Source organism: Emiliania huxleyi (genome assembly GCF_000372725.1).
Source record: "Emiliania huxleyi CCMP1516 unplaced genomic scaffold EMIHUscaffold_94, whole genome shotgun sequence".
NCBI classification, from domain to species: domain Eukaryota; phylum Haptophyta; order Isochrysidales; family Noelaerhabdaceae; genus Emiliania; species Emiliania huxleyi.
In genome coordinates this window covers 305321-333310 of record NW_005195017.1, presented here as the reverse complement: position 1 = coordinate 333310, position 27990 = coordinate 305321, and the positions used below count along the sequence as shown (strand labels likewise).

Sequence of the window (27990 nt, the reverse complement as noted above, 5' to 3'; positions counted from 1 at the left end):
ATCGGGCTTGCATCTGCTGGTGGTTCGCTCGGTGCGATGAAGTACGGCAAGTTCCTCAGCCAGACCCAAAGCGCAGGCTCCGACTATATCGACTATAAGTCGCTCAAGAAGGCCCTCAAGGATGGCACCAGTCGCCCCGAGTGGAGGGATCGGCTCTGGGCAGACGTTGCTCGTGTGGACCAAAGTCTGGCCGCGCGAGAGCTCAAGCTGCTTTCGAGAGTGAAGCTCGTCATCGCCGAGGACGCTGCGACGCACAAAGGTGTCAGGCTGCGTCGTCCGGATCGCACGCGTGGGGACGAGTTCCTCTGTGGCGAGTTGCAGGCGAGCGAGCACACGCTCCCACAAGGAGGCAAATAGTTCTCGCAGAGGCTATGGGCAATCAGACATAGACAAGTATTCCCCACCTATTGCTTGTTGCAGGCGCTGCAGCTCGACGCGCAGCTGAGCCTCGTGGCGTGCGTCAAGATCGGCAAGAAGCATGATAAGAAGGCCGTACCGGACGATGCCATTCTGCCGGGCCTCTGCGCACACCTTAGCACGAAGCGCATGCTGCTCCTGCTCCATCACTCGACCCTCCGCTCGGCACATCCTCTCTTGACAACGCTCGCCTCCTCCACAGTCCAGCGCGTCCTGCAATTCGCAGCGCTGCCGCTGGCCAAAGACATGCACGCCACCGTGGATTCCCTCTGGACTTTGGCCGCAGACGCGTTGCACCCGCATGACGCGAGTCAGGCAGCCCCTGCGAAGGAGGGCAATAGGCGACCCTTGTCGTTGGGTGTCCTGTGGTCAATGTCAATCCTGTCCGCGCTTCTTGCAGGGCTTGGCGGCGTCTTTCAGCGGTACATCACAACGCGCGAGCGCTTCGAGAGCGGTTCGCCCTCGAGCGTCGCCATCCTCGGCTGCGTCGCGACGCTTAACGCCGTGATCCTGCTCCCGGCAGCGCTCTGCTGGAGAGCCGACCCTGCAGTCTGGGAGCAGGAGGCCGACCGCGGGCGCGGATGCTGGCCTTTGTCGTCTACGGTCTGCTGCAGCTTGGCCGCATGCTCTCGACCCTGCAATCTGCGACAATGACCCTCGCATACAACGTTGAGATGGTGGGGATGCTGTCGCCCTTTTGTACCGCAGTCGCGGCGCGGCTGGTGCTCAAGGAAGAATTTCCGCCGCTGCTCTTCCCAACCCTGCTCCTGACGCTTAGCGGGACTGGCCTGGTCGTGCTTGGGCAGGGTGCCCTCGCTAGTCACGGCGCCTTCACCTCGCTCGACCTCGCCGGGATGGGCCTGCAGAGCGCTTCTGTGCTGATGGCCACCGCAGTCAGGCTGAGCCACAGACTGAGCGAGGGGCTGCTCAGTAGCTCCGAGCTCATGCTCGCGCAGTTCTCGGTGAGCGCGCTGCCGTCGATGCTCTCTGTTGCTCTGCGGGACCGCAAGTCTCTCCATGCCATCCTTGCCCTTTCGCCGGGCGGTGTGGCCAGCTTCTTTGGCCTGGCCTGGGGTGTCTACCTAACTGCCAACTACCTGCAAATCATGGTCAACCGCACTCTCGGAACAATTCGGCACTCGGCCGCCAGCGGTCTGCGCCTAGTCGCCACTTGTCTCGGCTCCGCCATCCTTCTCCACGAGCTGCCGACGAGCGGGTGCGAGCTCGCTGGCCTCGCGTTGGTGGCACTCGGCGTGGCGCTCTTCTACTCTGCGCAGCTCTATCTTGCCCACCCGGTCGCCCGGAGGCATCTCATCACGGCGTCCACATACAGCGCTCGGCTGGATGAGCTTGGCGAGGAGTCGACGACGCGCAAGCTGCAGGCGATGCCCTCGCGATGGGACTGCCGCGCTGCATCTCGCGATCCCTCGCTCCTGCTAGTTTGACGCCTGGCTGATGGAGCATTCGACCTAGTAACCGTAGCATATCCAAAGCATGCCATCTCGTAATCTCACCGTGTGGGGAGGCCATGTGGCGCAGAGCCGCACGTACACAGGTTGACGTATGCTGTGCCATCTCGCATCTGTCCGGGGAGCCATCTGGAAGAGTTGCGCGCGCAGCTCTACACATGCGTGTCTGAGTCTGTGGTTTGAGCAGCACACAGAGAGAGAAGCTCTGCGGAGGCTGGACGGAGCAAGCAGGTCAGGGGCATTTTTTAAGAGTTCGGAATTCAATTGAGAACGTTTTCGTTTAAACGCCGGCGCCCGAATGCATCCGCCCACGTACCCACGTTCGCAACCCACCGCCACTGTGCAAACCCGAGTGGAGTCGAGAGCCATACCACCCCCCAACAGGCCAGGCCACGCACGAGCTGCTCTCAACTCCCCTCGGCGCGGGTGCTGTCGCCGGTGCGCCAGCCACCAGCACCGTGGGCACACAGCGAGAAGCCACAGGGCGAGAGAGGCGGGGGGGGGGGGGGGGCGCCGGCGTGAAGCCTTCATTCGCCAACCCGCGTCGATTGACGAAGAGAGCTCGGCTGTTCTGAGCGCGTCGCATGATGGCCAATCTCGACAAGCCGCCGCGGAACGAGAGTGAGCCGGCGCCCGCCGCCCCAGAGGAGCACCGCCTTGCTCCGCACAGCGCGCACCGCACGCGTCGCAGCGCTCAGAAGACGGCACCGCCTCGCGCGCTTGCCGTCGGCGCTGCCTCGCTCACCCGCCGCCGGCCGGCGCAGGCGTCTCGTCGATGCACGACTGGACGCAGCGCAACACCGAGTACCCGTCCTCCGACGGCGGCAGCGTCTCGCCCACCGACTCGGTCGGCGCGACTCTCTGGAACTGGGCGAACGGCCGCTCGACTGGCCCGTCTGCGCAGACGACGCCGGCTACGAGCCGCGACGCGAGCGTGGACGGCGGCGGGCAGTTTGCGGGCGGCACCCTCCCCGGGGGTGCCGGAGGCATCCCGTCCGTCGCGTCCAACAGCAGCCTCTGGAACTGGCGCGTTTTCGCTCTCTCTCGCAGCTGTAGCTGTATGACTGGGAGTCGCCACTCATTAACCTGACGGGGCAAACATGTAACATGTACTGTGTGCAGGCGCTCCTCCCTGTCGCGCGAGTCCTCCGTCGCGTCGAGCATGGACGGCGGCGGCGGCATGACTCGCAACTCCTCTGTCGGGATCACGCTGTGGAATTGGGCCAACGGGCGCAGCTCCCCGCCCTCGTCCGAGGCAGGCACACACACACACACCTCACCCACGCGCACCGGGCCTTGCAACTTGAATGCGCGGAGCTCCTGTCTTTTCGACGTGGAGTCGCGAGGGTCGCCCCCCCCCCTTGCCCCGGCACCCCTTGTCCGCGTCTGTGTGGAGAAGCTCACATGATCCTACCTCAGACACTTCCTAGACACTTCCTAGACACTTCCTAGCGGCCTAGACACTTCCTAGCGGCCCGAGCAGGACCTGCCCGCCCGGTTGCTGACCCTCACCCTCACCCTCCACCCCCCCAACCCCCCCAACCCCCAACCCCCCACCCCCCACCCTCCACCCTCCACCCAGGCCTCGTCGCGCGAGCCGTCCGTTACTTAATTAGTTAACGAGTAGTATTAATTAATGTGACCCTCTCTCTCACCGCAGGCTCGTCGCGGGAGCCGTCCGTCAAGGGCGGGAACGCCTTCCTTGCCGGCGGAGGTGGCGGGCCTGGCGTGGACGGGCCGGCACCCTCGCCAAAGGACTACTCCTCCTCGCACGGAGGCATGCCGCGTCCAGGACACGTCCGTGACATGTCCGAGACATGTCCGCAGGACTACTCCTCCTCGCACGGAGGCATGCCGCGCAACTCGTCGGCCTCGCGCCTGTGGGCGTTTGGGCAGGGCGCCGGCCGCTCGCCGACCACGAGCCCGCCCGTCTCGCGCGAGGCGAGCGCGCACGCCGGCAGCGAGCTCCGCGGGCTTGGAGCTATGCGCCTGTCCGTGCCAGGGACGTCGCACGGCACTACCGGCTCGCCGGCCCCGCTTGCCATCCCCGGACGGTCCGTTTCATGCCGCCGCGATTTCTTTTTTCTAGGCACGACCGGCTCGCCGGCGCCGTCGCCTAAGTGAGCCGGCATCGCGCCGCCGCGTAGCGAGGCTGTGGGGTCACTCCCGCGAAACTCGGGAACTAGCCGGGGCAGTCGGAGAAGGGGCAACTCCGTGCACTGACGGTCGGCCGCCAGAAAACACGCCTCCGTGGCTCGGGTTACACCAATCCTCGCTACCCAACGGCCAAAGGATATCCGCGAACCTCGAGAGAGAAAGGATATCCATCTGGAGAAACCTTCCATCTAACCATATGTTGCGAATTGCGTATCGGCGGCTCAGCGGCGGCGCCTGAGCGCGGGAGGGGGCGGGGAGGGTACCCGTCACCGTCTGGTGGTGCGGGGCGACGGGCCCGGCCCGAGGGAGCCGCGTCGAGGCCGACCTCGGGGCGCGAGAGGCCTCCCACGGCCGAACCGCACGCCCCCCGGAACGCGCGGTTCGCCGTTCGTGGGCCGGCGCGTCGGAGACGCGCGCGACGGCGCCCCGCGCCGCTACCCGCAAGCGCAGCCGCACCCAGGCACCGGGTGCACTCATTAGACAGCTTAATGCACATAAAAATAGTGAACAGCGGCGGAAGCGACACCGAGACCGCGCCTCGGAGGGCGCGGAGACACAATTCGGCCCCGGCCCGCGGTCAGGGGGGAGGCTATGGCGGAGGGGAAGGCACGCGTCACGCCCACAGGTGCCATGGGCAGAGCTTAGTGACCTGCTCGCGCACGTACTCTTCAAAGTCCGACATGGAGCGCTCCATCTTCTTCCACGGCGCACCTGCGCGGCGCTGTCGGTCGCCTGCGGCGCCGTCCCGGTTGCCGCCCCACTCGCTGAGGTCCAGATCGAGCAAGTTTGCATCGCTCGCGGCAGTCGCAGCCTGGTAGGTGTCTCCGATCTTCTCCTTTAGAAAGAGCACAATCAGCGCCTTGTCTTTGGCGATGTGTTTGAGATGCTCCGACTCGTCCTCGCGGTTGGCGTGCAGCGCCGCGCGAGGCGCTTCGAAAGGCGAGAGATGAGCGTGAGGCGCAGCTCGAGAAGGCCTCGCTCGAGGCCGCTCGCGAGACCGCTGAGATGCTCCGGACCGAGTTCCAGCGCGGCCTTGAGATGGGGGCCAAGCTCGCGACGGGCCAGTTCGCTGCCGCCTTCGCCTCCGCCCCCGCCCCCGCCCACGCCCAGTGAGCGCAGTCTACTTCTCTCGCCCTCTGCCTGTCCATTACCGCGCGTAGTTCACTGCGTGTGTGCCCTAGAGAAGGGCACAGCCGCGCCGCGATAGCGCGCGCCCCCCTGACCGCGGGCCGGGGCCGAATTGTGTCTCCGCGCCCTCCGAGGCGCGGTCTCGGTGTCGCTTCCGCCGCTGTTCACTATTTTTATGTGCATTAAGCTGTCTAATGAGTGCACCCGGTGCCTGGGTGCGGCTGCGCTTGCGGGTAGCGGCGCGGGGCGCCGTCGCGCGCGTCTCCGACGCGCCGGCCCACGAACGGCGAACCGCGCGTTCCGGGGGGCGTGCGGTTCGGCCGTGGGAGGCCTCTCGCGCCCCGAGGTCGGCCTCGACGCGGCTCCCTCGGGCCGGGCCCGTCGCCCCGCACCACCAGACGGTGACGGGTACCCTCCCCGCCCCCTCCCGCGCTCAGGCGCCGCCGCTGAGCCGCCGATACGCAATTCGCAACATATGGTTAGATGGAGAGAAACCTCGAGAGGGCGGTTACCGACCGAACGCCGAGGCCGCCGGCTTTGACGCCCTTTCCCGGCTGCGATGCAGCTGGACGAGCACCTCGAGCCGCGGCCTCCTCTGCCTGCCGAAGCTACACAGCTGGAGCTGCTTCATGCGCAGATGGCCTCGCTTCAGGCCCGTGTTCGCAAAATGGAGGAGGAGGCGGCGGCGCCGTCGGCAAGTGGCATATTCAGCCTCAAGGAGAACTCGGTTCTCAGCACGGCGGCCGAGGATGCGAGCGCAAAGGAGGGCGACCTGCTCGAGGAGGCGGACGTCTCCAGCGTCTTCAACATGTACGGCTGGTGTCTCGATACCGCCTTCGGAGACGTGCAGGAGTGGGGTGGCGTCAACCTTCTCTCGGCGAGCGGCAAGATCCTGCTGCTTGCGGCGCTCGCCTTCATCCAGCTTACCTTTGCCTTTGGCGTGTACGACGTCTCGATGCTGTTCAAGCTGCGCGACGACACGAACGCCTTCAAGCCCTTCGTCGACAACTCGCTCTTCTACGCCGACGCGGCCACGGACGGGCGCGTGCCGATCATCAACATCTACTGCTCCGCCTTCTCGCTCCTCCTCCTCTCCCTGCTCGTACGGCAAGAGACGCAAGGCACCATCCTCTCGATGTGCCCCCTCGAGCCCATCCTGCTTCCCCCGCCGCCCGCGCAGCGGTACAAGCCGACCGCCCCGCTGACCGCCGCCGGCATGGCGGTGCGCGCGGTGTTCGCGATCGTGCTGCAGGTCTTTTGGAGCATCCGGATGTGCATGCTGCCTGGGATGTGCCTCATTGCAACTTCGCTCATCAACGCGCAAGCGGACAACGCCCTCGACATCGTCCTCAACTCGGCGGCCGTCTAGACACCTCCGAGACACCTCCGAGACACCTCCGAGACACCTCCGAGACACCTCCGAGACACCTGCGAGACGCCTCCGAGACACCTCCGAGACACCTGCGAGACACCTCCGAGACACCTCCGAGACACCTCCGAGACACCTCCGAGACACCTCCGAGACACCTCCGAGACACCTCCGAGACACCTCCGAGACACCTCCGAGACACCTCCGAGACACCTGCGAGACACCGTCCTCAACTCGGCCGCCTGTTCACAGCTTGAGCTGCCGCTCCTGTACAGCTCAGAGCTGTGAACAGGCCGCCGTCGCGTTTATCCTCGAGCTGGACGAGTTGCTGTACGAGCAGATCGTGCCGCTCCAGTCGCGCGCTGCCTACGAGGAGCGGCAGAGCAACTCGCCCCGCGCCTCGTCCCCCATCGCGTCGCGGCGCGGCCGCACGCTGGTTGGCCTCCAGGAACCTTCTAGGAGCCTTCTAGGAGCCTTCTAGGAGCCTTCTAGGCGCGGCCGCACGCTGGTTCGCTTCCAGGAACCTTCTAGGAACCTTCTAGGAGCCTTCTAGGAGCCTTCTAGGCGCGGCCGCACGCTGGTTGGCTTCTACTCGAACGCGGTCCTCGCCCTCGATTTTGCGATCGGCCTCTGCTGCTACCTCGCGTCTGCCGGGGACGGCGGCAAGGAGAGCCGGCTCGTGCCGGGGCTCTACCCAAGCAGTGAGCCCGACTACCCGCTGGAGTACACCTACCTCAAGTACCACGTCCTCCTCCGCGCCCTCCTCCTCGCGGCCTGGAGGGGACCCTTCCGGGACCCTTCCGCGACCCTTCCTGGACCCTTCTAGGCGCCCTCCTCCTCGCGGCCTGCGAGATGCACGTCAACTACGGTCCCCGCCGCGAGGTGCGGGCGCTGTGGGCCGACGAGTTCAGGGCGTCGCTCTCGCTCTGCTCCGCCGCGCTCGCAGGGCGCGTCGGACTCCTGTACGGCATGGCTGTGAACAGCGTCTCTTCACACCTCCGGCTGTGAACAGGCGCGTCCTCCTGTACGGCATGGCTGTGCTCGGCTTTGCGTGCGCCGTCTACACGATCGGCCAGGCCGCGCTGCTGCAGTCGTTGGGGGGAGCCTTCTCGGACCCTTCTCGGAACCGTCTCGGAACCTTCTAGGCCGCGCTGCTGCAGTCGTTGGGGGGAGCCTTCTCGGACCCTTCTCGGAACCGTCTCGGAACCTTCTAGGCCGCGCTGCTGCAGTCGTGGGGGGAGCCTTCTCGGAGCCTTCTCGGAACCGTCTCGGAACCTTCTAGGCCGCGCTGCTGCAGTCGTCGGGGGGAGCCTTCTCGGAGCCTTGTCGGAACCGTCTCGGAACCTTCTAGGCCGCGCTGCTGCAGTCGTGGGGGGAGCCTTCTCGGACCCTTCTCGGACCCTTCTCGGAACCTTCTAGGCCGCGCTGCTGCAGTCGTGGGGGGGCCTTCTCGGACCCTTCTCGGAACCGTCTCGGAACCTTCTAGGCCGCGCTGCTGCAGTCGTGGGGGAGCCTTCTCGGAGCCTTCTCGGAACCGTCTCGGAACCTTCTAGGCCGCGCTGCTGCAGTCGTCGGGGGGAGCCTTCTCGGAGCCTTCTCGGAACCGTCTAGGAACCTTCTAGGCCGCGCTGCTGCAGTCGTGGGGGGAGCAGTCCCTCGGGGGGGGTCTGGTCGAGTTCGTGCCTGCCATCGGACAGTGCGTCGACCAGGCCTTTGACCCGTCCAGTGCGGACCCGAACGCGCCGCTCTGCGGCGCCCTCTCGCCGTCGTGCGGCGCGGAGCTGTACCCGCGCGGCAACGCCTCCAGCTACGCGGACTTTGAGGTTGCGTGCAAGGACCTGCACAACAGCGAGCCCTTCTACTCCCGCCTCCAGAACTTCATCGCGGCTTCGCGGACGTGTATCCCCGAGCTGATGCGAGATATAGCCGAGATATAGCCGAGATACTGCCGAGATACAGTCGCGGACGTGCATCCCCGAGCTGGTGCGAGATATAGCCGAGATATAGCCGAGATACTGCCGAGATACAGTCGCGGACGTGCATCCCCGAGCTGGTGCGAGATATAGCCGAGATATAGCCGAGATACTGCCGAGATACAGTCGCGGACGTGCATCCCCGAGCTGATGCGAGATATAGCCGAGATATAGCCGAGATACTGCCGAGATACAGTCGCGGACGTGCATCCCCGAGCTGATGCGAGATATAGCCGAGATATAGCCGAGATACTGCCGAGATACAGTCGCGGACGTGCATCCCCGAGCTGATGCGAGTTGCAGCCGAGATGCAGCCGAGATGCAGCCGAGGTATCAGCGAGATGTAGCCGAGGTATTCCCCACACGGAGACGAACCTTCTCGGAACTGTCTAGGCGCGCCTTGTGGGCCGACGAGCTGCGCGTGCCATCGCCGCTCTGCGGCGAGGGGGGCGGCGGCCCGCCGCTGTAGTCCGGCGGCGAGGGAGGCAGCGACGGCGGCTCCCTGCCGCACATATCGGTGTCGAGGGACGCAGCGACGGTGGCGGCCCATCGCCGCCATCCGGCCCGTCGCTGCCATCCGTCGGTGCTGGCCCCGGGTGGATCTCGGGTAGATCTCGGGTGGATCTCCGGTAGATCTCGGGTGGATCTCGGGTGGATGTCGGGCGGGAGGTGACCATCGCCGCTCGGCCAAAGGAGAGCTCGTCCGTCCGGAGACTTCCTGTACACTTCCTCTCTCTCCTTCCTCTCCGAGTCTGATAGCACCGCCGGTGCGGTGTGGCAACTTCCGCTTGTGAGGTAGGAGGCCGCTCGCGGTCTCCGGAGGCGGCTAGAGTTAGGGTAGGGTGATGTGCTCGACCACGCAGAGTCGTGAGGTGGCTCGTACGGTACGGCATGCCTGAGTGTGCGAGCGCAGCAGCTCGAGCGACAGTGTGCGTTTCTGTGTCTGGAGTTGCATGGTACTCGCGACTCGCGTCTCGCGAGTAGTGTCAAACCGGTGCCTTGGACCTTGGTCTTGGTCGTTCGGTTCCGCACCCATGACTGTACGGCAATCGAGGCTGCCTTCCCCACTACCTGCAGTTCACTCGTCGCCTCTGCCCTCTCCGGCGAGCCCTCCTCTCTATTTCTTTCGGAAGGGCTGCCAGCCTTTCGACGTCGGGGCAGTGACTGTCGGGACGGGCGCGCTGGACCAAGGCGGGCTCGCCGCGTTATAAAGAAGAAAACGCCCGAGGCATCAACACAGAGCCTGCTGGCACCCTTTCGCCCTTCTCATCACTGCCCCGGCGCCCACGCCTCGATCTTCTTGGGCAGCAGCCGAGCTGGTCCTGCAGGTCGCCGTGGCCCGACTTGCCAAAGCCTCCCCAGCCCCAGCTCCAGACAGCGCCGTTGGCGGTGAGGGCGAGGCTGTGAGCCAATCCAGCCGACACAGCGACGACGCGCTGCCCCGCCAAGGCCTCGACCTTCTTCGGCTGCCGCTGCTCCTGCCCGTCGCCGTGGCCCAGCTGGCCGTCGCCTCCAAAGCCCCAGCTCCAGAGGGCGCCGTCGCGCGTCGGCGGAGAAGCTACTCGCATAATGTGGGTAAACGAAAAAAGTAGCGCGCAATTCGTCTACGTACGGCTTAGTGTGTGGTTGGGGTGGCCTCAGGCATCCCCAAGGGAGCCTCTGCGGTGCCACATAAGCAGCTGAGTGATTGTCGAGACTTTAAAGGATTCGTTTGAAGAAACGCAAACAAGACAAACGGTACTATGGTCACCAGTAAACGAAAATTCGACTTTGAGGGATCATATCTCAAAAGGCTGGGTGAGAGCATAGCATTATTGTTGCATATTATACCACATAAGGTCAAACTTGACCCCAGAAGCATCAAGAACCCGATGCTCCGGCTCGACTGTGCCGGCACACTGCCTCCTCGCGCACGCTGCGCTCGCAGGCCGTTGCGGCCCGTGGTGCACCAGAGAGAGAGGTCGACGCGTTGCCCCCGCCGGCGACCCCGCGCGGCTCAGGCCAGCCAGAAGGTGTGTGGTGACGGCACCGTGGCAGGAGTGCGGAGAAGAGCTCGCCGAACGCGAGCAGCAGATGGCCAAAGTGTGCCAGCGCGAGAGCCTCGCGAGCGGGCGCAGAAGGAGCTCGCCGTGACACGATGCCGGGCGGTGGTGGTGCTCTGGCGACTGTGCACAGTGGGCAAAGTCAGGCTGCAACAGGGCAGCACGTTGGTAGTGCCCTGCTGCAGCCTGGCCTGACATGCACAGGGCGAACAGAGGCGGTACTATCGTCCGGCGCTCGTCACCGAATCTGGGCGAACTTCGACCGCCGCCACAGCTCACCACGAGCACGCAGCGACAAAATGTTGACTGTATGGAAGTCGAGGCTGGTCCATAGGAAGAGGCTGCCGTGCGAGCCGGCAGCTGGCTGGCTCGTCGTGGACTGCCGCGGCGACTTTTTTCGCTGTCTTTCTTGATAGTACCGAATACGGTACTTTCGTTTACCCACACTCTGCGAGTAAGTGCCTCGCCACCCTCGCAGGAGTCGCTTAGGCGGCTCCCGTGGTGTACCTGTGTTAGTGCCAGTGCGCGCCAGTCCCGTGCCCAGTGTTGTGCGAGGGAGTTTTGTTGTAAAATTCTCACCAAGTAAAACAGGTAAACATCGGGAAAAATAACATCGAAGAAGGCTCCAAGTGCTCCAAGAAGGCTTAGCTCAAAAAGTAAAAATCAGGGGCCTGCGGCGGGCTGGGGACCCCGTCTCCCCCGCGACCGCCTGCGTCGCGCTGCAGGCTCGGGGTCAGACGTGCGGTGGGGAGGGTGGCCTCGCAGAGATCTACCGCTACACAGGAGAGTGTGGGGGAGCCCGTAGTGGGTGCCTTGAGCGCATCAACCGCTTCCTTCATCGCTGCATCAGACTCCGCCTTTGCGGCAGCGGCCGGCGGAGAGGCAAGGACTGGCGGCTAGCCTCGCGGCGGGCCTAGCAGCTCTTAAGCAGCGTCCACCGACGCTTCCGCCGCCGTCGACAGACACGCGGGAGTGTGCCAGCAGAGGCGGCAGTGGAGGTGGTTGCAGCGGGTTCGGAGGTGGAGATGGTGGCAGCACGGGCGGAGGCCGGGACGGGGAGTGGAGCCGCCCTTGGCGCGGCGAGTGGGGCGCGCGTGGCGGCGACGGTGGCGATGGTAATCGCGGCGACCGGGAAGGCCGGGCCGGCGGGCCGAGATACCGTAGCGGAGGAAGTTGGAGCGGAAGCATCCCGGAGCCGAGTCGTTTCGGCCGTGAGGGTGGGCATCCGCCGCTACCACAGCAGCCACAGCAGCCGCCGCCGCCGCCGCCGCCGCCACGCCCTGGCGGTCTGCGCAGCCTAGGTAAAAGGTCGCGCTCCCTATCGAGCTCCTCGATGCAACCCGGGCTGCTACCGCCACCGAGGCTTGATGGTCGCCCCCCGCCTCCGCCTCCCGAAGCCGGGCAGCACCAGCAGTTCTCCGTTCAAGACTCCGTTCGCCCGGGCGATTGCTTTCGCTTGGGCGATTGGATCTGCAACTCGTGCAACAACCACAACTATTCTAGCAGGATGGCGTGCAACCGCTGCAAGCAGCCAAAGGGCGGAGGTAGCGGCAGAGGCAAGGGGAGAGGCAAGGGCGGGCCCGGCGGGGGCAGGGGCGGTGGAACGGCAGGCGGTTCTGGACCATTTTTTTGGCCTTGATCGTCTGTGACACTGTGACTGTGTGGCGACAGACACAGTCGAGACTGGACTCAGGAGTATCTGCTGCTCCTCACGCGTCAAAGCAGTAGGGGCTGGCATCACCGGCCGCCGCCGAGTCCCGACCGACCGCGAGTCATAGCCGGGAGTCCCGAGTGCCGCCGAGACGCGACGGGAGAGATCGGTCGCGGGTCGGTCGTATCGCGATGTGTAGAGAGAAGGGACCGTAGTTGTCTGTTTTATACGCTTGCTCTTCTCACTACGGGTTGTACGCAAACTCGGCAAACACGGAGCGCACGCGCGGCGGCGGGTGGGGGCCTGGCGCAGCGGCGGGTCCGGCGCCATCTTTGGGGCCAAGTGGGAGCTGGCCACGCCCGGCGCTCCGGAGGGGGGGAGGGGCACGGTTCTCGCGGCCCGGCAGCGCTGGAGGGGGGAGCGGCGGAGGCAGCGGCAACGAGGGGTTCAGAGCCGCGGCGACAGCAGCGGAGGGGGCGGAGATGGAAGCCGCGGAGGCGGCGGCGGCGGAAGCGGCGGCCGCGGAGGAGGGTGCGGCGGCGGGGGCGGCGTTGGCTGCGGTGGCGGAAAGGGCGGGTGCGGAAGAAGGGGTGGCGGCGACGGGTGCGGCACTTGGCGCCAGCGCGGCGCGCGGCCGCTTCTTGTCGAGCTTCTTTGCGGCGGGACGCGGCGGGCGGCGGCGGCGGGAGGATAGCGGGCGCTCGTCCTCCTCCGACGAGTCTCCTATTCACAGGCCGTTGGTGAGAGGAGCCGCCGAATGCCGCGGCCGCCCAGAGGTCGGACCAGGAGACGCCTCCGCCGGAAGCGGTGGAGAGAACGGCGGCGGCGGCAGAGGAAGAATAGGGGGAGGCGGAGGAGGCGGCGGCGGAGGCGGCGGAGGCGGCGGAGGCGGCGGAGGCGGCGGAGGAAACGGGGACTGCGGCGGAAGTGGCGGCGGCGGAGGCGGAGGCGGACGGTCTCAGTGGCGGTGGCAGCCTGGGAGCGAAATCGTCGTCGTCGCCACCGCCTCGCACCGCCGCCGCCTTCGCGCCCGCCATCGGCTTCCGATCGCCGCGAGCTTCCCGCGACGTCCTCGCCCGCGCAACCCTCGCGGCGAGCGGCCTGCCCTCCTCCTCGTCCTCGCCCTCGTCCTCCTCGTCGTCGCTCGACATGTCCTCCGCCAGCATCGAGAGCGGCGGCGCCAGGGGCATCCCAAGCCACGAGGCGCCTCGCTCGCGCTTGAAGAGCATCAGCTTCTTGAGCGGGTGGGCATACAGCCACCCTCGCGACTTGTCCTCCTCCGCTGGGCACCACTCGCGCGCCTCCGCCAGCAGTTGGACCAAATCGTCACTCAAGCGGAGCGGGCGGCCGGCGGCGAGAGGTGGCTTCGCGGCCTTCGGGAACGGCACGCCGTCACCGCGCACGAGCGAGCGGACGGCGCGCATGGTGCGCTTCTGGTTCGTGCCAGAAACGCCCTCCGCCGCCAAATACTCCTCCATCTCTTGCAGCCAGCCAACCTCCTCCGCCGCCTCCGCCGCCTCCGCCTCCTCCGCCTCCTCCGCCGCCTCCGCCGCCTCCGCCGCCTCCACCGCCTCCGCCGCCTCCACCCGCTCCGCCGCCGCCTCTGCCCTCGGCGCCGGCACCGCCGCCGCTGCGTGCTGCACCTGCTGTCCCTGATGCCCTAGAGATGGCTGCAGCCGCGGCGGAAGTGGTTGCACCGACGGCGGCCGCTGCTGCTGCTGCTGCTGCCACTGCTGCTGCGGCGGCGGCAGGGGAAACGCCGGCTGCTGCGGCGACGCCATCGCAAGAGGAAAAGCCTGACCCAAAGGGAAAGACGGAGGGGGCGGCTGGTGCGGCGGCGGCTGCGGCTGCGGCTGCGCTTGCGGTCGCGGCAGCTGCGGGGGCGGCCGCGAGTTCCATGCTTTCTGCCAACGCTGTTGTTGATGTTGCTGCTGCCACTGCTGCCCCTGCTGCTGCTGCTGCTGCTGCTGCCGCGGCGGCGGCGGCAGGGGAAGCGTCGGTTGCTGTGGCGACTGCCACCGCTGCTGCTGCTGCTGCGGCTGGGGGCGCGTCCCAGGACTCGCCTGGTGCTTCGGCGCGTACGGCTGCTGCTGCTGCTGCCGCAGCAGCAGCTGCTGCGGCTGTTGCTGTTGCTGCGGCGGCGGCGGCTGCTGGAGCGGCGGCTGAGGCAGCCTCCCGCTGTAGTTTGGCGGCGGTGCGTGCGACTGCTGTCCCGCGCCGTTTGCGTGAGGCGGCGGGCGGTGCCAAGGCTCGCTGCCTGCTGCGCGGTGCTGCAGCGGGTGCTGGAGCGGCGTGAGGTTGGCGGGAGGCGGCCCGGTGGAGCAAGAGACGCTTGGCTGCGGTGACCGCTGGTGAGGTGGCGGACGCGGCGATTGATTGTGCGGATGCAGGCGGCCACCCGCAGACCCGCAGCGAGGCGGATCAGCACGCCTGTGGGGCGGCTGCTGGTGCGGCGGCGGCGGCTGCTGGTGCGGCGGCGGCGGCGGCGGCGGCGGCGCCGGCGCTGGCCCGATCGGCGCTTGCCGCAGGATCCTCAGCACATCCTCTCCGGAGCGCCGCATGGACCAACAGGTCCGCACCGGCGTCGAAGAGGCGCGAAAAAAGAAAATACAAGCCGTGCGTTGTGTGTGTGTGTGATGTGCGGTTGATGACTGCACTCCAAGTGCTCCAAGTGCACCAAGGATCAAGATCATCCAGCCCGTGCGCTTACGGCCCTCACTCCGAGATAGGTATGGCGTGGTGCTGGGCACGGTCGGTACATGACGACGAGAGGCGGTTATCACTGGTGGGCTGGGTGTGCAGCAGCAGCGCTCAAAAAGAGGCAAAAAAAGCGGCTGCTCGACTTGGACTGTCAGCTCTCTCGACACACCGTCCTCGGCCTCGCTGAAAAGCTGGCTGGTGGTCGCGCGCAGCGCGTCGGCGCCACTCCGACTGGTCGGGCACCTCGGCTGGGTCCATCAGCACGAGGCCCGCCCCGTCGGGGAGCCCCGCGGGCGCATGGGCGGCCGGCGCGAGCGGAGGACGCGGGCCGAGATCTCGCTGTCTTCGCACGAAAATCACAAGGCGCCAAGGGGGGGGTGGAGCCTCGGTACCCTAGAGCGGGGGGTCTTGCTTGCTCCACACCGAGCGCCCACGGTCCGGACCGGCGTGTCCACCGAGGGTCGGCTTGCACAAGGTCTGAGCCGCGGGCGCTCGGCGCCAAGTGCAGTTTGTCACGCTCGCACTGGAGCGGGTCACAATGGGAAACCCTCGTTTCCTATGTACTCGGTCCCCCAACGGAAGAGCCTCAGGCCTCGCTCCTATTGGAACTGGCCAACATCAGATTTGCCTCGTGCGTCCCTTTTTGAGGCGGAAAGCTATTTTCTTTTGGGTCCTGTGGGCACCCTAACTACGCCCTTAAGAGAAGCGGGCAAGCGGCCTCGTTCACAACTCTCAAGAACCACCTTAAGATCGAAAGTACACATCGGAGGTGGCTGAGAACCCAGTGTGCCAAGAGTGGTGCTCTTGGGAAGAGGTTCCTCCTTTCCGCTCCCCCCCCGCAAGGCGCGAGACACACGTCAATTCATGTTCGAACGGCCTCCGGGATTCAAACAAAAAATAGGGCCCCCCTCTCGCAACCCCTCCGACCCCCCGGGACCCGTGGGCGTCGAAGAGGCGCTCTCGGGGGGCCGTTCTGAGTTCATGCTACCACGAAGCACACTGTGCTGCGTCAAAGCACCGGCCCCGAGTCCGATCGATCGACCCTATCCAGTGCTCAAGTGATTGGTTGATGGGAAGGCGAAACACAGTCCGACCAACGACTGGGACACCAACGCGGTATGGGTGGACGCAAGACGGGCGATGACGGTCACACAGGAGCGACACACAGAACCACAAGACAAGTGCTCAAGATATGGATTGATTGATTGATGGGAAGGCGAAACACAGTCCGACCAACGACTGGGACACCAACGCGGTATGGGTGGACGCTAGACGGGCGATGACGGTCACACAGATATGGACTCTTGGACTGTTCACACCGATTTGGGCGCCGGCATCTCTTGTTATACCAAGCGCTGGCATCTCTCTCTCGGCAGCCTCCGAATGTGCACCTGTGTGCGCCTGTTTCTGCTCGGCCTGCTTGCGGGGCTCGCGACCGCCGAGAGCGGCCCGACTCGCATCGCGGGCGACGCACTCGGCTCGGACTCGATCAAGCACGCCTGCATCGACCACGACGGGCGCTCGACGTTGGCGGCGCGCTCGGCGCTGCGCGGCCTTGAGACGGCGGCTGAGGACACCTCCCAGCCAGCGTGCGGCGCCATCCGCGACATGCTGGGCATCCCGGCCGACGTCCAGCGCACGATCTTCAACCGCGGCAGCCTCGGCGGGCCGCGCAAGACCAGTTCCGCCTTTGACGGTTGCCGAGGAGGTGACCGTGTGGAGAAGTTGGTGAGCGTCGAACTCGCGGGCTACGGCGCGGCCGGATCGAGCGCACATCACGTGCCGAACGCCTCCGCGTCGCTCGGCAGCGACGCGTGCGCGGAGGCGGCCCACAAGGAGGCGTGCATCATGAACGAGTGCGCTACTAGCGAGTCTGGCGACGCAAACGTGCGCCGCAAGGCCAACAAGTTGAGCGAGTTCTCGCTCGAGGGCGATTCGGCGCACGCGTGGGACGAGGGCGTCGCCCTCCACGCCGGCTTGCTCGAGCCACCCCCCGGTTCCGACCACAACTTTCTCTACCCGCTGGCGGAGGCGCTGCGCGCCTCTGGCATCTGCCGCGGTGGCGGGACTTTGGGGCAGTCATGCCCGACCACCGAGATCGCGCAGGGCGAGAAGCTGTTCCGGACCGGCGCGAGCGACTCCGTGCGCGCCATCGTCGACGACGACGCCACTCCTGGCCAGCCCTCCCTCCGCGAGTGGTGGTGGTGCTGCGCCCCTGCGGCGGTGCTGCTACTCCAAGCGTGCGGCGCCTGCTGGCTGCTGCTAGGGCAGCGGGCGCCGCGCTCCGGTGCGGCCTCGGGGCAGCGGGCCAGCAAGGCGGTCCGTCCTCGGCTGAGCAAGAGTCGCGTCTCGGTGCCCTTCCTGCTGCTCCTCTCCGCCGTCGCCTCGACGGCGTCCTCGCTCGTGAGCTGCTCGCCGCTTCTCATGCCCGCAATCGTGCTCATCCTCCTCGCCATCGCCTGCGGCGCCATCGGCACGGTGATGAACTCAAAGGCCCGAAGACGGCCCGACCGCCCGACCGACCCGAAGACGGCCCCAACCGGCGTCACCACAAACGCGCCAGCTCTCAAGCCGGTCACCGAAGACGCGCCGGCTCTCGAGCCGGTCACCGCCGGCGGCGCGCCGCTGCCGTCGATCAAGGAGCTTCCAGCGGCGAGCGCCGCGGCGTCTGCCAACCCACTCCTTCACTTGCACCCCGCTTTCATTGCACGTAGGGCGACGCCGACTGGACCGTCTCGGCCAAGGAGTCTCCGCCAGCGGAGAAGCTCGCCCCGGCGGTGAGCGCCTCGCACGCTGTGGTGGCAACGCAGAGCTTCAACTATTGACGCACCCACCGCTTGCGCGTGCGCAGGGCATCCCCGACAGGACCACCCCGTCGAACCCGCGCCGCAAGAAGGGGCACAAGGGCGCGTCCGCCCCGATCGTCCGCACCAAGAGCATCGCCCCGGTCGGCGGCAACAACCGGTTCGGGGCCCTGATCGGAATGGACGGCAACGAGGGCATCCTCGGCGGCACCGGCAAGGTGCCCCGCGGCTCCACGCCGTCGACCACAGACTCGGTGCTCGCCGCCTGCATACATGCGGCCTCCTCCCCCGCTCGCCGCTCAACCGCCAGTCTCCCGCCCTCCTGTTCAGGGCGCGACGGCCAACGTCGAGACGACCACGATTACCACGCCGGAGGGCTCCGTCTCTGCCTCCGGCTGGTTCTCTTGGCCCAAGTTCTGCCCGTCCTACTTGCTCCGCCTCTTTGGCATCCTCGCGCTGCTCTGCCTCGGAACCGCGTTTGCGCTCTCCTCGTACTCTGCCACCTCCGCGCTTCTCTCCTCGCGGTGGCACGAGTCCCCGACTTCCTTTCCCGCAGTCACAACGCCGATCGCGCCGGCATCGCTTAACGGCTTCTGCGAGATTGGCGGCGACGACACCAGCAGCTCGTTTGCAGCCATCGCCTCTTCGGACAGCGTGCCCGCCGACCACCCGGTGCTTGCTCGCTCGTGCTTGCTAGTACCCGCACCGCGCCAGCTCGTGACCCACAGCCCGCGCGCTGTTCAGGGCGGGCACGACGAGGGGCGCTTGTTGGAAGCACTGATGGACGTCGTCAACGAGGCGGTGGGCGAGCCGTTGCACCTGATTGGCGAGCCGCCGGCGTCCATCATCAAGGACGTTTACGGGAAGCAGCCGGTGAGCGCCCCTCGGCTGTTTCTGTGTGCGAGCCGTTAGCCCGCTGACGGATTGCCTGTGTGTTTGCGTGTAGGGCGAGGCCGACTTGGAGACCGTCCTAGCCTCGCGCAACAGCACGGAGCGCAAGGGCGAGCCCGAGATTGACTTTGTCGGTCCCGTCTACAGCAACAGGACGGGGATCATCGCTCGGGGGCGCGACACCGTCCTGCCCGTGAACGACACGTCGCCCAAGTTGCGGCCCGCCGACGCTGGGAAGCCCGGGATGGTGCGGAAGCTTGTTGAGGCTGGCCTCGCTGGGGCCTCCGTGCTGCTCGGGCGAGCCGGCATGAAAATGACCGCCTCACTCGTCTGGCGCGAGAAGGCGACCGACGCGCTCGTCCGCATGAGCGCCGCCGCGCTGCTCGTCGGCAAAGCCGCCGCGGCTCCTCCGCTTCTACCCAACCCGCCACCGCTGCCGCCGCCCTCTCCGCCGCCCCCACCACCACTCCTCGACCAAACCCCATCCGCAGACGGCCGCGTGGCTCGGGCTGGCTCGGGCGAGGCTGGCTCGGGCGAAGCTGGGTCCGGGAGTTGGGAGCCGCTTCCGCCTCCATCTCCGCCTCCTGCGCCGCCCCCCCTCTCCGAGCAGCTCGGCTGCACCTTTGACTTGGACAATTGCGGCTGGAACGACACCGCGCCGGACGGGTACTATTGGACTCGCACCAGCGGCAGCACTCCATCGCCATACACAGGCCCGAGCGGCGACCACACCACCGGCTCGGGCGCCTACCTCTTCACCGAGGCCTCGTCTGGACGCTCCAACAAGCTGCACCAGCTCGAGAGCCCGCGCTTCTCGCTCCAGCAGGACGCCACCCTTTCCTTCTTCTACCACATGTACGACTCCTCCAGCTCGTACATGGGCACCCTCTCCGTCGAGACCTATAACAACGAGACGGGCTGGTCGACGCTCTGGAGCAAGAACGGCGACCAGGGCGACGCCTGGCTCGACGCGGCGGTCGTTCTGCCCGCGTCCACGATCAAGGTGCGTTTCAACGGTGAGACGGGGCCTGACTGGCCCTCGGACATGGCGCTGGACGACGTCTCCTTCTCGCGGTTTGCGCCACCGGCTTCGCCTCCGCAGCCGCCGCTCTCTCCGCCGCCCCTGTTGCCACCTCCCTCTCCGCTGTCGCCGCCCTTCCTGCCGCCACCGCCCCCTCCGCCGCCCTCTCCGCCGCCTCTTCTACCCGGCATGGTGCAGCTGGGCTGCGATTTCGAGGTCGACACCTGCATCTGGAACGACATCGCGCCGGACGGGTTCAGTTGGACACGCACCAACGGCGGCACTCCATCGTCCAACACAGGCCCGAGTGGCGACCACACCACTGGCTCGGGCGCCTACCTCTTCACCGAGGCCTCGTCTGGACGCTCCAACAAGCTGCACCAGCTCGAGAGCCCGCTCTTCGTGCTCCAGCAGGACGCCACCCTTTCCTTCTTCTACCACATGCTCGGCTCATCCATGGGCACGCTCTCCATCGAGGCAAACGACAACGAGACGGGCTGGTCGACGCTCTGGAGCAAGAACGGCGACCAGGGCGACGCCTGGCTCGACGCGGCGGTCCTTCTGCCCGCGTCCACGATCAAGGTGCGTTTCAACGGTGAGACGGGGCCTGGCTGGAGCTCGGACATGGCGCTGGACGACGTCTCCTTCTCGCAAATTGCGCCTCCGTCGCCGCCCTCCCCGCCCCCGTCTCCGCCCCCGCCCCCGCCGCAGCTGCCGCCACCGCCGCTGCCCCCGCTCGTCCCCGGCGAGGCTTTCGCCCACACGCCTCAAGACATCCGGGACGCGATCAACAAGGCCACGGCCGAGAAACGCAACGCGATCGTCTACGTCCCGCCGGGCGCCCGCCTTGCCTTTAGCAGCAACGTCGCGTGCAGCGGCGACATGCTCCTCTCGGTCCGGAGCAGCGGGGAGGGCGCGACGCTCGACGGCAAGAAGAGCTCCAACATGTTCTACATCTCGGGCGGCTGCAGCCTCTACCTGGAGGCGCTGCACTTTGTGGACGGGCGTGGTCAATATGGCGGGAATGGCGGTGCGGTGCTCGCTTTTGGCGCTGGCGACATTGCGACGAAGGACGTGTCGTTCACGGGCTGCGAGGCTAGCCAAGTGCGCCGCCCCTCTCTCCCACGCACCGCTCGGCCCCGCAAGCCCTCGCCACATTGGAATGCTGTGGATGCCCCCCCTCTCGCTCTCTGACGCCCTCCCCGCTTAATGCCTGCCCGCCCCAACTCGCGCAGCGCGGAGGAGGTATGTACGTGCTGAACAGCGGCGACGTCGCGCTGGATGGCGCCAGCTTCAGCGAGTGCACGGCTGATGTGCGTCTCCCACACCCGCGCACGCTTGCCTCCCCCGCACACGCACGCTCGCACGCCATTGCGGCGCCGGAAGCGGGAGAGGAAGGCAGAGGGACATGGTTCGGCAAACGGGAGACGCCTTCCCCAAAAGGGCCGCTCTGGGCCCTGCCCGCCCTCTCTCGCTCCCTGACGCCCTCCCCGCTTAATGCCTGCCCGCCCCAACTCGCGCAGGGCGGAGGAGGTTTGTGGGTGTACAACAGCGGCGACGTCGCGCTGGATGGCGCCAGCTTCAGCGAGTGCACGGCTGGCGATGTGCGTCTCCCACGGCCGCACATGCTCGCCTCCCCCGCACACGCACGCTCGCACGCCATCGCCGCAGCCAGAAGCGGGAGGCGAAGGCAGAGGGACAATGGGGTGGCGGGTCCCGCCTTCCCCAAAGGGCCGCTCTGGGCTTTGCCCCCCCTCTCGCTCCCTGACGCCCTCGCCGCTTATGCCTGCCCGCCCCAACTCGCGCAGTACGGAGGAGGTATGAACGTGTACAGCAGCGGCGACGTCGCGCTGGAGGGCGCCAGCTTCAGCGAGTGCACGGCTAGCTTTGTGCGTCTCCCACGCCCGCACACGCTTGCCTCCCCCGCACACGCACGCTCGCACGCCATTGCGGCGCCGGAAGCGGGAGAAGAAGGCAGAGGGAGATGGGGTGGCAAACGGGGACACGCTTCCCCCAAAAGGGCCGCGCTGGGCTTGCCCGCCCTCTCTCGCTCTCTGACGCCCTCCCCGCTTAATGCCTGCCCTCCCCAACTCGCGCAGGACGGAGGAGGTATGTACGTGTACAACAGCGGCGACGTCGCGCTGGAGGGCGCCAGCTTCAGCGAGTGCACGGCTAATGTGCGTCTCCCACGCCCGCACACGCTTGCCTCCCCCGCACACGCACGCTCGCACGCCATTGCGGCGCCGGAAGCGGGAGAGGAAGGCAGAGGGACATGGTTCGGCAAACGGGGGACGCCTTCCCCAAAAGGGCCGCTCTGGGCCCTGCCCGCCCTCTCTCGCTCTCTCGCCCTCCCCGCTTACGCCTTCCCGCCCCAACTCGCGCAGTGGGGAGGAGGTATGCTCGTGCAGAACTGTGGCGACGTCGCGCTCGAGGGCGCCAGCTTTGTCGGTTGCACGAGTGGCTATCAAGCGGTGCCGCGCGCCCCCTCCACAAGAGGGTGCAGAGACTGAAGCGGGAGACCAGACTGTGTTCTTTTGTAGGCTCTTTATCTCCTCGGTATCGAGCGCCTAGCTCTCACCAACTCGCAGTTTGTCGACAATATCGCGAGCCGAACCCCCGCTGCACTCTTCTTCACCTCCAGCGTCGCTACCTCCGGCTCGATCCTCCGCAACACGACCTTCTTCGGCAACTCTGCGCCAGGCAACATCACGATCCTCGCCGCCTCGCCTCTAACGTGGGACTGCCCGCTCGGATCTTGGATGCCGAACGTCGGCCAGATCATCGGCGACTTGCCCGGCTGCAACAGGCTCTGCGCCGAGGGTCACTACGGGGACGCGTCGGACCACTTCACCTCCGACTGCAGCGGCCCCTGCTGGCTCGGGCATTTCTGCCCCGAGGGATCCGTCCTCCCACAGAAGTGCCCCGCCGGCACCCACATGCCCAACGAGCGGGCCGCGAACATTTCGGACTGCTTCCTCTGCGCGCCCGGCCAATACCAGCCAGCGAGCGGCCAGGAGGAGTGCTTGCCTTGCGCCGCGGGTTCCTTCTCCCCCGACGTCGGCAGCGCCGCCTGCGAAGCTTGCCCGAAGGGCGGCGTCTGCGAGGACGCGGGCGCCGCCTCGCGCCTTGTCTGGCAGGCTTGCCCTGCGGGCAGCTTCAACCCAAAGAGAGGCTCCAGCTCGAGCGCGGCGTGCGAGCTGTGCCCCATCGGCACAGCGAGCGCGGCGCCAGGGGCGGAGAGCAGCGAGACGTGCGAGCCCTGTGAGCCCGGCCATTTCGCCGCCACGCCCGGCCTCGCCAAGTGCGAGCGCTGCTCCGCCGGATCCTACCAGAACGACACGGGCGCGACGGGCTGCCTTCCGTGCTTGGAGGGCAGCTACTGCGCCGAGGGCGCGGCGGCGCCGCTGCCGTGCGAGAAGGGCAGCTACTCGCGCGCGACCAACCTAGCCGCCGCCTCGAAGTGCACCGCCGCCACGCCGGGCCACTTCGCCACCACGGGCTCCACGCAGCAGACGCCGTGCGCTCCAGGCAGCATCGCCCCCTCGGCCAGCATGCCTGCTTGCGTGCTGTGCCCGAAAGGCAAGTTTGCTGTCTCCCGTACCGCTTGCGAGGAGTGCGAGGCGGGCACCTACGCGGCGAGCGAGGGACTCTCGCAGTGCACTCTCTGCCCCTATCCCCTCGCTAGCGGCAGCGGCGACGTCACCTGCTCCTTCTGCAAGGAGGGCTTCTACTTGAAGGACGCGAGCGCCGACTCAGACGACATCTTTGAGAACCCGACCAAGCACTGCAAGTCGTGCCCGCTGCACGCCAACTGCAGCGCCGGCACCGCCCTCCAGACCCTCGGCGTGGACGCCGGCTACTGGCGCGCCTCCGACGCCACCTCGGAGCTTCGCCGCTGTGACTCAGAGACGTGCTCTGGTAGCTCTGGCCAGCCCTCCCGCCACCGCCGCCTCACCGACGGTGATGACGACCCGTACTGCACCGCCGGCCACACCGGCCCGCTCTGCGAGGTCTGCGTCGCGGACTCGGACTACTTTAGCTCTGCCGAGGGGCGTTGCGTCGCCTGCCCCACGACGGCTCGCTCCGCCGGCATCTTTGTCGGCTTTGTCATCGTCATCGCAGCGCTCGCCGCCACCTATGCTGGGCTCCGTCACCTCCCCTTCTCCCGCCGCCTCCGAAGGCGGGCCACCCGCATCGAGTCCGAGGTCGGCTTGCAGCCCAAGTTCAAGATCGTCGTCGGCTTCTACCAGGTAAGCAGCATCCTCGGCCTCGTCTACGGCGTCCGCTTGGACGAGCACTTTACGCGTTGGCTCGACGTGCTCAAGCTGTTCAGCCTGGACCTGTTCGGCGTTGCCATCCCCGGCAGCTGCATCGGAGCCATGAGCACGCGGCTGCTCGTCGCAGGCCTCTGGCCGTACGCCGCTGTCGCCTTCGTGTCTCTCGCCATCGTGGCCGTGGTGGCGGTCCTCAACAACAAGCAGGCATTCGATCACCAACTGCTCGGCCGCCTCCTTTACTGGGCGATCCTCATCTTCTACCTCGTGCTTCCCTCCGTCTCGCGCTCCATCTTCAGCGCCAGGCTGTGCGAGTCCTTTGGCTACGACGACGCCACAGGCCAGCGCATCAGCTACCTGCTCGCCGACCCGTCGCTCACGTGCGACGCCGGCCCGACGTGGGACGACGAGACGAGCGGACTCGCGCCGTACTTTTGGGCCTTCTTCGCCCTCTGGCCCGTCCTCGTGCCGCTCGGCTTCTTGGCGCTGCTGCTCCGCGCCCGCAAGCCAGTGGCTGCGCAGCGTGCAACGCCGCTCTCCCGTGCGACGAGCTTCCTCTGGCGGGACTACTCCGCCCGCTTCCTCTTCTGGGAGGTGCTCGACCTGGTCCGCAAGATCTTCCTCACCTCGATGGTGCTCTTCATCGACCCGGAGTACGGCTCCAGGAAGCTGCTGCGCACTGTGGTCGCCGCCATCGTCTCGGCCATGTTTCTCACTCTGCTAGCGCTCGCCCGTCCCTACAAGCGCTCCGACGACCTCTGCCTGGCGTGCATCGCCAACCTGCTCCTGACCTGCTGCTTCGCGTCGGGGGTGGTCATCCAAGTCCGCGCCCTGTTGACACTTCCTCGCCGTCTCTCTCTCCCTCGTCCGCGCAACCTCACACCACCCGCTCCCCACCGCCGCAGCTCTGCGACAGCACCGAATACGAAGACATGTGCTACAACCTCGTCGGCTACAAGAACTCGCTCGGCGCCACCACCTTTGCCGTCGTCCTCACCGCGGTCATGCTCGCCGTCTCGCTAGCCGTCATCCTCGTATCGGCGGTCAGCGCTTCGAGGGCGAAGACCATGCGGCTCGTCTCGTCGAAGCGCGAGCCGATGCGCGACGGCATCACCCTCGCCGACAGCCAGCAGTGGCACCTCTTCCTCAGCCACGTCTGGAGCACGGGGCAGGTTTTGCTCACCCCCCTCTTGCCCCACGCCTTTGCATGTGCGGAGACGGTACCTGACTTGCCCTTCCACCCTTGTAGGACGCTGTCGCCGTCATCAAGAACGAGCTCCAGCAGTTCCTGCCCGGCTGCGAAATCTTCCTCGACATCGACGATCTCAAGAACATCGGAGAGCTGGAGGCGTACATTCGTCGCTCGCAGGTGGTGCTCTGCTTCCTGTCGCGGGGCTACCTGCGCTCGACGAACTGCTTGCGCGAGGTCCGCGCCGCGCTGGAGATGGGCAAGCCGCTCGTGCTCGTCCACGAGGCAGACCCGGACAAGGGCGGAGGCACGCTCGCCGAGCTGCGATCCGAGTGCCCCGAGGAGCTGCAGGCCGCCATCTTCGACGCCGGCTGGCCGATGGTGGTGTGGCATCGGATCGAGGCCTTCCAGCACGTCTCGCTCAAGATCATCGCCGAGGCGCTGCTGCTGAAGACGCCAAAGTACGCGGGCGAGACGGCGCTGCCCCTGTACATCTCGGGCGAGATCCGAGCCGACAGCCTCACCTTCGCCAAGCCGGTGGTTCTCTGGGCCTCGACTGTGAACGACGGGGCGCGAGGGCTGGCCGATGCGGTCGCGGCGGCCGTGCCTGACAACATCTCCATCACCGACGCACCGCCCTCGCTCCTTTCCTCGCTGCCTCGCGCGAGCGGTAGCAGCGGCGAAGAGGCGACGCATATGCTGCTCTACCTGAACGAGTCAACGTGGGCCGGCGATGGCGCCGAGGCGCTCGCAGAGCAGGTGCGCGCCGCGCGCGAGGCCAGGCTGCCGATCGTCATGGCGCACGAGAACGACGCCGCGCTCGGCGGCTGCATCTTTGGGCGCTTTTTTGAGGTGACGCCGCGCGACCTGCTCGCCGATGGGCTGTACGACGACCTCGCCGTCGGCTGCCACGCGGACCCGCACCGCCAGGTCTCGATCGCCCTCCTCGCACAGGCGCTCGGCGCGACCAAGCAGACGGCCCAGTCGCGCGTGCGCCGCGTCACCGCCCTCGCTCTAACGACCCGCGGCTCAACCTCTTCAATGACGGAGCCGTCGAACGGCGACGACCTTGTTGAAGCGTCAACGACGCAGGACCGCCAGATCGTCTGAGCGGAGGACCTCCCGCTGCACAGTCTCATTTGGATCATAGCGCTAGGAGGTAACGAGCCCCATGTACGACACCCCAGAGGGTCGACGGCAACCGCCGCACTAGTGTAACATTGCCGAGGCGCTACCGTACTGCCGGCTGCGAGGGCGGCTCGACCCCACGTGCCCACGGTAGCGCCTCCGAGCAACACGGAGCTCTCTGTTGGACGTTTTCAAGATTTCTAGCGTGTCAGAGAGTGAATTGGGGAACTAGCCATTGGTCTATGCACTATGGATGATTCGTAGCCACCTCACAAGGATATAATTACGGGGTGTGGAGGGTGAGTTGACCAGAGGTTGTGCGCTGGGCCCTCCTGCTCGGCTCCAGCAAGTAGACAAGTGTTGTCATCAACAGAGTAGAAGAATCTGACCTCAGGGCTGATGTGACCAAGCGCTGGTAGCGTGCTTTTACCTCACACCCATGGTCTCACAGTGTGCCGGCAGTCGTCGAGCAGTGTCGCTCACACAAGCCGCAGCACAAGTGACTGAGGGCCAGTGAGGGCTAGCCCATCGGTGTGACAGCTATGGCAGCCGCACAGTAGGCTGTGCCAACTGTGCAGAGCGTGTGAGCAGCAGAGGAGCTGCTCTCCAGGCTTCTGTCGCAAGGAGCTGCATGCCACCGAAAGCGCTGTCGAGGTTCGCCGAGCGCGGCGCAGGTTGGAGGACACCGTCACCGACGAGCGCGTTGGACTTTTCACTCCGGACAAAGACGGGTACACGCACACGAGCCGCGGTCGTATACCCGTCTTAGCGGCGAGGCGCGGGACCGTCTGTGGCGAGGTGGGTCGCGTCCTCCGATTTCCGTCAACTCAGCATCCACACCCTCTACCCGTATCTAGATACCCCCTGTATCGGAGTTATGGCACACTTAGGAGCTGTGAACGTGAAGAGAGTGGTACCAGAACTGTGGGTCGTTGCGGCACGCATGGGGGGCCTCCCGGACGTATGATCCTAGCCCAATACGTCCCACGGAGCACATTTCGATTTTTGACAGAATTAAATGCACTGCCCCCGCACGGTACTAATAGTCGTAGTTTTGGCACCGCTGCCCTTCACGGCACCACACCGCCGCTTGACAGCCCGGGATTAGCCTAGCAGCGAGTGGGCATCGCCTGCCGGTCGGCTGGGCACGAGCCAAGCACTTGGGCGGCCGTCAACCGAGTCCGAGCGGCGCCTGAGGCGGGTGCCACGGCGTCTGCACGAAGGCGTGGCGGGGTGAGGAGCCAGGAGTGGTGAACACCTCCCCGTCGGGCGCGCGGCGCGCCGGATGGTCCGCCGAGGCCGCCGCCGCCCCGGCGGCGGCGATGGGGGCGGCGGGGCCGACCCGGCCGGCGTTTGTCGGCTCCACCTACAGAAGAGCAGTCTCTGTGGGTCGACGATACTAACTCGGTAGTAACGCGGAGCGGTGCTGTGCGGCGCCGAGTTGTGCGCGAGGCGACCTTCTGAGGCTACCTGAGCTGGCAATGGATGCCACCAGGACGCACGGCTAGCAGGAGCCAGTCAGGCATGCCCTGCTGTGGAGCAGAGCCGGCTGGCGCACCGGCGATACTAACTCAGCGCGCCGCGAGAGGCGAATCTGGGCGACTTTGGAGGCGCAGTTCTCGAGCTTGCCGTCGACGATTGATGTCGGGTAAATTGTCACTGCCGTCCGGGAAAGGTATTCTCTCAGCAGGCCGAGCGCCGTGGCCCGGGCCTCGGCTCGCTGCGAACGCCGCGAATTTATCAGTGCCCAAAAACTCAAAAAAAAAAATGGGTTACT

General features: G+C 66.6%; 6 protein-coding genes across 6 annotated transcripts; 5 read left to right on the top strand and 1 right to left on the bottom strand.

Moving 5' to 3' along the window:
- Positions 1-36: 36 nt before the first annotated feature.
- On the top strand, positions 37-1862 carry EMIHUDRAFT_221044 (hypothetical protein; the record flags this gene model as incomplete). Its single annotated transcript, XM_005756921.1, has 4 exons — positions 37-219; positions 421-727; positions 818-871; positions 979-1862. 4 exons carry the CDS (start codon positions 37-39, stop codon positions 1860-1862), a joined length of 1428 nt encoding a protein of 475 aa, XP_005756978.1.
- Positions 1863-2470: 608 nt separating this feature from the next.
- EMIHUDRAFT_221043 (hypothetical protein) lies at positions 2471-4006 on the top strand (the record flags this gene model as incomplete). Its single annotated transcript, XM_005756920.1, has 4 exons — positions 2471-2507; positions 2651-2916; positions 3714-3940; positions 3976-4006. The coding sequence occupies 4 exons, from the start codon at positions 2471-2473 to the stop codon at positions 4004-4006; spliced, it is 561 nt and encodes a 186-aa protein (XP_005756977.1).
- Positions 4007-5730: 1724 nt separating this feature from the next.
- EMIHUDRAFT_107699 (hypothetical protein) lies at positions 5731-8982 on the top strand (the record flags this gene model as incomplete). Its single annotated transcript, XM_005756919.1, has 7 exons — positions 5731-6393; positions 6833-6976; positions 7094-7241; positions 7367-7502; positions 7553-7598; positions 8163-8437; positions 8907-8982. The coding sequence occupies 7 exons, from the start codon at positions 5731-5733 to the stop codon at positions 8980-8982; spliced, it is 1488 nt and encodes a 495-aa protein (XP_005756976.1).
- Positions 8983-10384: 1402 nt separating this feature from the next.
- Positions 10385-10750, top strand: EMIHUDRAFT_312553 (hypothetical protein; the record flags this gene model as incomplete). The annotated part of the gene is made up of 1 exon (XM_005756918.1): positions 10385-10750. One exon carries the CDS (start codon positions 10385-10387, stop codon positions 10748-10750), a length of 366 nt encoding a protein of 121 aa, XP_005756975.1.
- A 1700-nt stretch (positions 10751-12450) lies between these two features.
- EMIHUDRAFT_221040 (hypothetical protein) lies at positions 12451-13684 on the bottom strand (the record flags this gene model as incomplete). Its single annotated transcript, XM_005756917.1, has 2 exons — positions 12451-12555; positions 13292-13684. 2 exons carry the CDS (start codon positions 13682-13684, stop codon positions 12451-12453), a joined length of 498 nt encoding a protein of 165 aa, XP_005756974.1.
- Positions 13685-16289: 2605 nt separating this feature from the next.
- EMIHUDRAFT_221039 (hypothetical protein) lies at positions 16290-26195 on the top strand (the record flags this gene model as incomplete). Its single annotated transcript, XM_005756916.1, has 18 exons — positions 16290-17510; positions 17621-17683; positions 17758-17964; positions 18041-18382; positions 18455-18583; positions 18657-18959; positions 19212-19604; positions 19821-20217; positions 20395-20726; positions 20858-20935; positions 21146-21226; positions 21431-21511; positions 21722-21799; positions 22007-22093; positions 22163-22458; positions 23803-24718; positions 24802-25068; positions 25146-26195. 18 exons carry the CDS (start codon positions 16290-16292, stop codon positions 26193-26195), a joined length of 6321 nt encoding a protein of 2106 aa, XP_005756973.1.
- Positions 26196-27990: the final 1795 nt, after the last annotated feature.